Raw genomic sequence first — 9,554 nt, 5'->3', positions numbered from 1 at the left:
GCATTGATCGCTGAGGAAGGCTTTCTTATCTCTCCTTGCTATTCTCTGGAACTCTGCATTCAGATGCTTATATCTTTCCTTTTCTCCTTTGCTTTTTGTTTCTCTTCTGTTCACAGCTATTTGTAAGGCCTCCCCAGACAGCCATTTTGCTTTTTTGCGTTTCTTTTCCACGGGGATAGTCTTGATCCCTGTCTCCTGTACAGTGTCACGAACCTCCATCCATAGTTCATCAGGCACTCTGTCTATCAGATCTAGTCCCTTAAATCTATTTCTCACTTCTACTGCATAATCAAGGGATTTGATTTAGGTCATACCTGAATGGTCTGGTGGTTTTCCCTACTTTCTTCAATTTAAATCTGAATTTGGCAATAAGGAGTTCATGATCTGAGCCACAGTCAGCTCCTGGTCTGGTTTTTGCTGACTGTATAGAGCTTCTCCATCTTTGGCTGCATATAATATAATCCATCTGATTTCAGTGTTGACCATCTGGTGATATCCATGTATAGAGTCTTCTCTTGTGGTGTTGGAAGAGGGTGTTTGCTATGACCAGCGTTCTCTTGGCAAAACTCTATTAGCCTTTGCTCTGCTTCATTCCGTATTCCAAGGCCAAATTTGCCTGTTACTCCAGGTGTTTCTTGACTTCCTACTTTTGCATTCCAGTCCCCTATAATGAAAAGGACATCTTTTTGGGTGTTCTAAAAGGTCTTGTAGGTCTTCATAGAACCATTCAACTTCAGCTTTTTCAGCATTACTGGTTGGGGCATAGGCTTGGATCACTGTGATATTGAATGGTTTGCCTTGGAAACGAACAGAGATCATTCTGTCTTTTTTGAGGTTGCATCCAAGTACTGCATTTCTGACTCTCTTGTTGACCATGATGGCTACTCCATTTCTTCGGAGGGATTCCTGCCCACAGTAGTAGATATAATGGTCATCTGAGTTAGGTTGCTTATTTGAAATCTTTCTAATTTCTAAATATATGCATTAATGCTCTAAACTTTGAGTTTTCACTGCATCACACAGGATTTGGTGTGTGTATTAAATATTTCCATTTTTGTTGGTTTTAAGATAATTTTTAAAATTTCCCTTTTGGTTTCTTTTTCAACCTAGTGGTTGTATAGAAGTGTGTTCTTTTAGCTTTAGCATCATTCCTTCCAAAGAAATCCCAGGGCTGATCTACTTCAGAATGGACTGGTTGGATCTCGTTGCAGTCCAAGGGACTCTCAAGAGTCTTCTCCAACACGGAATGATGCTAAAGCTGAAACTCCAGTACTTTGGCCACCTCATGTGAAGATTGACTCACTGGAAAAGACTCTGATGCTGGGAGGGATTGGGGGCAGGAGGAGAAGGGGACGACAGAGGATGAGATGGCTGGATGGCATCACGGACTCAATGGACGTGAGTCTGAGTGAACTCCGGAAGTTGGTGATGGACAGGGAGGCCTGGTGTGCTGCAATTCATGGGGTTGCAAAGAGTCGGACATGACTGAGCGACTGAACTGAACTGAACTGTGTTCTTTTATTTCCACGTTTTTAAATCTTTTCACTTTGTTCTTGTGATTGATACCACTAGTGGTAAAGAACCTGCCTGTCAGTGCAGAGACAAGAGTTCAGTCCCTGGGTCGGAAAGATCCCCTGAGGAGGGCCTGGCAACCCACTTCAGTATTCTTGCCTGGAGAATCCCATGGCCAGAGGAGCCTGGTGGGCTACAGTCCATAGGGTCGCAAAGAGTCAGAAATGAGTGAACTGACTTAGCACAAGCACACAAGCATAAGTCATCAGAAAAGGCAGTTGGTATGATTTCATTCTTAAATTTGCTTTGTTTTGTGATCAGTATGATCAGTCTTGGAGAATGTTGCATGTGTGCTTGAGAAGAATAAGTATTCTGCTACTGTTGGATATAAAGTGTGGTTCCAACATTTCCCTGTTGATTTTCTATTTGGACAGTCTTTCCATTGCTGATAGTGGGTATTGAAGTTTCCTACTGTTACAGTATTGTTGTTGATTTCCCCCTTAATATCTATCAGTATTTGCTTAATATGTTTCATTGTTTGGGTGTTGATAGTATATATGTTATGATATGTTCTTAATGTATTGACTACTTTATCATTGACCTTTGTTTTTTGTTACCTTTTTTGGCTTGAGGTTTATTTTATCTGATACAAATAAAACTGTGCCACTTTATTCTGGTTTCTGTTTGCTTAAAATACCATATTCCATCCTTTCACTTTGATCTCATATGTCTTTTGAGCTGAAATAAGTAAAAACTGGGATGATGCTCTCTGCACCTTGAATAGTGCTGTGTAATTTTACACAGCTGTCTCAGTTTCTGTTCACTAAACAATGGTTCCCAAAGCCAGTGTTTCTCATCACATCTTTTAGCTGTCTTTTGCTCCCAATTTAAATGACTATCCATGTACTCTTCATGCAGCATTTATGTATAAATCATTGTGAAATACAGTAAGTGAAATAATAGGCTAAATATCTTACTAAATTGTTGATAAATCTGTGTTCCATTTCATTGTATATTTATGAACACGAAGCCCAGTCTAATTTGTGTGTCTTGTTTGGTACCACAAAAAATGTCATTTTGACACTGTGTGCAGTATTTTACTGTTGAATTATTTTTTAAGTAGTTTTTTCTATGTATTTATATACATATCATAGGAACTATCAAGAAACCTTGAGCTAAGTACTAACAGTTTGCAGCGACAGTTGCTTGCTGAAAGGAAAAGGGCATGTGAGGCTCATGATGAAAATAAACTTCTTCAAAAGGAGCTACAAGGACTATATGACAAATTAAAGGTAAGCATTTTATTTTAAATTGCATCATTTCTCCCCATGATATATCTTAGATGAAAACTCAATATTTTAACACTGTTATCATTTATATTTGGAACTTTGATTTTGACACTTATAAAGAAAATATTTATTAATATAATCACTGTAACTAAAAATGAGACATTAGAGTCACTAATGTAGATAGGAATGCTACAACTGAAAAATGTTATAGAATCCTGGAAGAAAAATTATGGGTCTAGAGTCTTTCTGTGTTGCATGGTTGAATAATCCAATGTTCTTCCTCATATAACCCCATGATTGATTATTTTTAAAGTTGTTTCAAATAATGCCCTTTCTTTTCATAGTATTTAGAGGAAACATTCAAATTATTTAATTTTGTTGAAGTAGATGTTCTTAATTCTACCCAAAGTTCACTGATGGGTTGACCTATTGTGCAACTTAAAGCATTTATGTGTTATCTTTCATAGAATTTTCATTTTGTTAATCAAGTTTTCAGAGAGAGAAAGTCTTAGCTGCAAAATGGTGAAGAACACTTGTGTTTTAAAAAATGGTCTAATTTTTAACTCATCATTAATTTGGAACCCAAATTTGAAAGATGCTAATTAAATTCTTTATCTCTGAGGCTAGGCCTGGAAGTCAGTTGAAGACAATAGGAGTGGGTAGAAAAAGACTTTTGCCTTATTCTGATTTTCTTGACTGCTAGTGTGTATTGGATTTTTAATGGAGAATCACTGGTCTACCCTAACCTAAATGCCCTAAAAGCATTCCTTTCTATAGTTGGTAGTTGCAAAGGGAAGCTGGACTTAGGTGTATTCCGATTTGATGAGGAAAATACCAGTGGACAAGATGAGGATTTTTATTTTAAACTGAAACTCTATACATTCTTAATTATATTGGGTTTGTTTTTAGGAAAAGGAGAGAGAACTGGACATAAAAATCAGATATTCTAATCGTCTGCCAAAGACTTCAAAGAAAGAAAAAGAATTTGCATCAAGAAAAAATGGTATAGTAGTTATTGTTGAAAGACATATTGCAGTTTTTATTATTAATAAAATTAATTTTTAAGTAGAAGGAAGCTGAGGGGAAAGAACTTTATTGAAATAAATTTAAATTCCCTTATAGGTACTTTTCAGAAATCTTTCACTTTCTCAGCTTTTTCCCTTGAGGTCATTAAAATTATTTTTTACATAATTTAAAAAATTTTTAATATGTTATTTTTTTATCTTTTATGAAAAAATATAAGCATACCCTAAATGGGAGATTATAGTATAATGAACCTTTATTTATGGCTTACCTGCCTTTTAACAGTTATACATTTTACTAATTTTATTTCATCTAGTTTGTCTACTTTTTTTGTACCTTAGAGGAAATCCCAGCTGTTGTTCATTTCACTCATAAATACTTTGGTGTCTTTATGCATATCCATAGTTTTTTTAAAAAACAAAAGTGTAAATTTCCTTTTTCTCTGACTTCCAAAGAGTTAAAAACATAAACTTTCTAAAAGTTTAATAGGATTTATTCCTCAGAACTGTCTTCAAGTCACAAAGTGAAAGTGAAGTCGCTCAGTTGTGTCCAACTCTTCACGACCCCATGGACTGCAGCCTACCAGGCTCCTCCATCCATGGGATTAAGTCACAAAATTGCCAGCAAATCCTAGAAATTAAAAAAAAAAATAGTAATAGTGAGTAGTCATGGAGCTGAGAAACATGCATTATCTCATGTAGAGCATGAACATATACCAGTTGAATTCCATATATCTTAGCACTGTACGATTAGAAAAATTCTTTTATAATTTTCATGGTAGCTGCATGCCAGAGTGATTTTACAAACCAGTGTACAAAAGGAGTACAAACCAGTGACGACTTCAAGCTGGAGGAATATCCTATAACACCACAGACAGTTATGTGTTATGAAAACAAAAGGGAAGAACCTGAACGTCTTTCTTTGGTGAGTTTAGCAATATGATTAGGTACTAAAGTCTAGGTGTGAAGTATTCCTAAATACACAATATCAAACATTTACAGATTTCAACAATGGAGTGAGTGCTGTAGCTGTATAAATATGCAGCTAGCCTTTTATAAGGAAAAAGGTAACATCTGTGCATTTTATTAAACTCCTTTGGATTGACTGTCAGTTAACACTATCTTTCAGGTGCTTCAGAAAGGTTGTACTTTCTGGGCAGGAGAAAGAAGAAAAGTTTTTAAGTGTCTTACCTTTTATGTCTCTTACCAGATAGTCTCTAAAAATCCTTCTTGCTTTTGTGTTTAATGGCAAACTATAGTAGCTTTCAAATGATCTGTTAGAATTTGACTATTTTTTTTGGCCTCCTGCATAAGAAACTTTTATAGGTTAGATGAATGTTGAACCAAGTAATTGCAGTAGAATCTGACTTTATATCATTCAAATTAGAGTGGCATTCAGGAGCTCTGTGTTGGATCTTCATTAAAAAGGATTCATTAAGCACCGAAAGGTCCTTTTCTCTAATAGGGTTTTGTGTTTGGTGTTTACGGTTGAGATCTCCTCCTGTGGTATAAAATAAAAAGGATGGACTAAATTGGTTCCTGTATGTACTCTAGTTTTTTCCTTTATTTCATTTTACAATATAAGTTATGGTATCTCTTTTCTTTCTACGTTTGAATATCATTGAAACTGTGTGTGTGTGCTAAGTCAGCGTGTCCAACTTAGTGACCCCATGGACTGTAGCCCACCAGGCGCCTCTGTCCATGGGATTCTCCAGGCAGGAATACAGGAGTGGGTTGCCAGGCACTCCTCCGGGGGATCCCCCAACCCAGGGCTCAAACTCGTGGCTCTCATGTCTCCTGCATTGGCAGTTGGTTCTTTACAACTAGCGCCACCTGAAAGCCCATCAAGACTAGATCATGTTAATTTATTTTTAAAGGTAAAGCGTAGAATACCAAAGTAAATCTTAGAAAGGTAAAAAAAAAAAAAATTTGCTCTTTTTTAAGAGTTAGCACAAGCAGCAGCAGTCTGGTGTGGTGAAAGAGAGGATGTGGCCTTGGAGTTAGCGCTGCTTTTTAATTAAATTATGATTCTAACATTTTAGTGACTTGTATGACTTCTTGGAACGTCAGTTTCCTAATCTATAAAACAAGGGCGGGTTACCCTTCAGGTCTGTGGTAGTAACTAATCGGGAAGCTTATCCTGTAACTTTAAGGGGTCCCAGCAGATGGGAGCTCTTACTATTGGAAAGAGACCCAGAATACAGTGGCGCAAGCAAGATTCAAGACACTTTCTCTTGTAATAAACTGAAGGTCAGGGGATAGTCCAGGATGGGTGGACACCTTTGTTCCATGGTAGCCATTCTTGGCCTGTTTTCAGTCATAAAGAATGTACCCTCATCTGTGTGGTTGGAATTGGCTTACCACACCTGGGAGAAGGAGGAATGAGGAAGTGCAGGGCAAGCAGTTTTTGTTTAAATAAATGTGGTCAGAAGTTGCATATGTACTTCCACTCACTTTCCACTGGTCCTGTCTAGCTTCAGGGGAAGGCTAGCAAATAAGACCTCCAGTTAGGGAGCCCTATGCTCTGCTGAAACTCAAGGATTCTGTAACTAAAAGGAAGAAGGAGGAAAAGGGTACTAGGGGACAGTTCTTTCTTCTGCATGTCCACTAATTATATATTCTACTTTTATTAAGAAAAGTCACACACACATATGAAAGGGACTATAAGAAACAATACATTTTAAGTTTCTATTTTTAATTGATTTTAAATGTTATGAGATTTACTAATTGGAGGCCTTGGGCATAGTATAAACTTGAAAGATTGAGTGCGTCACTTGGGCCTTTAATAGTTGATGAATAGCCTTTTCTTGTTAACTGAATTCATCAGATTTTGTTGTGAAATGTATGAAGTAAGAGTACTTTAGAATTTTATGTAGGATATTGGTTCTGATATGTCTTCCAAATGCCTCTTTAAAAATTTTAACTAAAGAATTTTGTGTGCTTGTGAAAATCTTTCAAAGGTGGTAACTTGTGGCTTGCTGCTTTAGAAATGGAAAATTTGCTTTAATTTCTAACTTAGTTGCTTAATGGGAGATATGCTTAATGGGAGATAAATTTATGATACTTACTTTTCCCCCCTTTTCTGGCATGTGAACTTTGCATTTTTTTTTTTTAAACACATAATAGGATATGGAATCTCAAGAGAGAGATAATCTTGGAGAAGCTGGGATTCTAAACCCAGCTGTGGAAAGAGAAGACAAATTTGCTAAAGATCAAGGACTCCGTGTTGTGAAACAGGATGTTGAGAAGCTGGAGAATGGTAAGAGTTTAAGCAAATGATGAGTAAACATCCCTTGCGAAAGAAAGGGTTAATATCCCCTTTATCAAGAGTCACAAACATCTGAATGAAGTTTTGAAGGAAAGAAAAAGAATGAAGACTTTAAGTCTTTAAGTATGTTTTTTAAACCCAGAATATCAAGTATAAAAATGAAATTTATAGTGTACTGAGCATACACAAATTAGCTGAAACTGGTTTGTAAATTAAGATGAGAGTTGTTTTCTTATTTGAAAATACTGACTACTATAAAATCCCATTTTAAAATTTTGATTTCTTACAGGGTGGGAAAGAGAAAAACTTGCTAAAAAGCCAAAGCAAAAGACATCTTTGTTGGAAAGAGAAGGAAAGCCAGTGTTGGAAACTGGACAATACCAAGCAGAAATATACCAAGTTCAGAAAATTGATAAACTGGAAGAAGGGAGGCTAAAGAGAGAAATGCTACTTGCTAAACTGAATGAAATCAACAGAGAACAAGACTCTCAGAATGTAAAATATCCTCCGCTGCCATCGCTTCCTGACTTGAAACCAAAACTGCGTTCCCCAGAGAGAAACCCCAGAACACACATGTCCTCTGGATCCTTAGAGAGATTACTTAACGGGCATCATCTGCAAGACCTCAGTCTTCCAATGACCAAAGAAGATGATCAGAATCCAGGCCGTACTCAAAGCCCAGCCTCTCCAGCTGAGCTTGTGTTTGGTAGCTATGTGCCTTCATTTGCAAAAACACCAGTGAGGTCAAATCCAGTTAGCCAAAGAAGTGACCTTTTGGGTTTCTCAGGAAATAATACAGAGAAATTTAGTAAAGACGGCATAGATTCAGTTACCCGACAAGAAAGAAAAGCCAGCCTAATGGAACTGCTGTTTGGTGCCAGTGGCAGCAGCAGCCTTCCCTCCAAAAGCAGTGACCCAAGTTCTCTGGCTGCCACTAAAGAAGACTGTGACTCTCTAAATTTTCTCCCTGGGGATAAAAGCAGCTGGGATAGGGAACATAGAGATGATGACGACTCTTTCCTCAGCAAAGGAAGAAGTTTTAATCCAAGCAGACACCGATTAAGACATGCAAACAGTAAACCAGCGGTAAAAGCAGTTGACTCTGTAGAAGATGAAATTGAAGAAGTAGTGCTGAGATAACTGACTAGAATGTCTTTTTCCAATTGTAATTATTAAGATATTTTAATACAGTATTTAGCTGATTCAAGAGGTAAAACCTATTTGCAAAAAGGAAGTGAGATGCATCTCTATTTGCACAAAGAAAGTAAGATACATCTCTATTTTCGGTTTCATTCAAAAGAGCCTCCTTCCGTATTGGCAAACTAGCTACACTGTGTGGTATGAGTTACTTTTCACTGTATTTATATACTAAAAATTATTCCTTAATAAGGACTTTAAAATATATTTTTATTAATGTATTATATTTTATTTATATTTTATTGTATTTTATTAATATATTTTAATTAATGTATTAAAAAGTCCTTATTAAGGAATAATTTTGTGCAAATAGAGATGCATCTCACTTCCTTTTTGCAAATAGGTTTTACCTCTTGAATCAGCTCTATGAGGAGTTATACTCCATTGGCATACACGTTCATTTTCTGTTTTATCCCTATTATTTTTGGTCCTGTCCTCACTGAGCTAAATACAGTTTTCCCGCTGATGGTTGCATGGAAATGAAGAGCGAGAGGCACTGTAGGGAAGTGCAGTTACCAGAAGTGGGGAGCTGGTGCCACTAGGAACCTCTCCACTGTGACTAGAAGTGAAGGGGGTCCCTTTCTAACATGCCAAGGCTGAGCTACTCTTAAGTGGAAACAGTGACAACGTAGGAATTTCCCATTCTTCTGGAAGTAACCACAGTTAAATGCTACTCATTTCGCAGTGACAGAGTCTCAGTACATCACTTACCTACAGCTGTGCTAGCTCATCAGGTTGAACTCAGAAGACGTCTTTCTGTTCACAGGAATGACGCCCTCCCTGTCTTGGCTTCCAGAGGCTCCGGTGAAGTGTAATCAGTAATTCCTCTCCTTGAACTCCTAACACTCTTTGTATCTCAGTGATTGATTGTGAGATGTCATACCAAATGCACAGAATGGAAGAAATTTCATCCCACTAGAGCAAGATTTTTAACTCAATTATGATTCCAGAGTAACGTAACTTGGAAATTTTAACGTGTACTTTAAGATTTGAACTTACTGTCAAACCAAAGAGACAGTGATCATGTGATACCATTGGACTTAAGAGGACTAGTTTTAAAGCAGCCTTGGTGAAAAGTGTTTTACAGATGGAGCTCCTCCCTTGCTGAGTTGGGTGGACGCGATTTTTCTGTTGAAAAGTGTTTGGGCTTTTTTTGCTGTTTCCTAGCCCACTTCAGCTGCAAAGGAGTCGATGACCTTGGATTATGCTGGGCATGATTGGTCTTTAAGAAGCAGAAATATACCACCAACCTAGGAGAAAAGGCAG

At 37.1% G+C, this 9,554-nt stretch overlaps 1 protein-coding gene across 1 annotated transcript in view; it reads left to right on the top strand.

The window, feature by feature from the left end:
• The window catches only part of LCA5 (lebercilin LCA5), a 52,133-nt gene extending 43,636 nt beyond the window's left edge, over positions 1–8,497 (top strand). Inside the window, exons 4-8 of the mRNA XM_040239076.1 lie at positions 2,667–2,804; positions 3,711–3,804; positions 4,606–4,748; positions 6,950–7,082; positions 7,381–8,497. Of these exons, the coding sequence (XP_040095010.1) occupies positions 2,667–2,804; positions 3,711–3,804; positions 4,606–4,748; positions 6,950–7,082; positions 7,381–8,231 (1,359 nt within the window). The 3' untranslated portion in view covers positions 8,232–8,497. The remainder of the gene's footprint in view (positions 1–2,666; positions 2,805–3,710; positions 3,805–4,605; positions 4,749–6,949; positions 7,083–7,380) is intronic.
• The last annotated feature ends 1,057 nt before the right edge of the window (positions 8,498–9,554 follow it).

The sequence above is a fragment of the Oryx dammah genome, unplaced genomic scaffold, assembly GCF_014754425.2.
Source record: "Oryx dammah isolate SB20612 unplaced genomic scaffold, SCBI_Odam_1.1 HiC_scaffold_4, whole genome shotgun sequence".
In the NCBI taxonomy this organism is placed as follows: domain Eukaryota; kingdom Metazoa; phylum Chordata; class Mammalia; order Artiodactyla; family Bovidae; genus Oryx; species Oryx dammah.
Note: the sequence above shows the minus strand (reverse complement) of the source record. Positions and strands in the feature narration are given on the sequence as shown.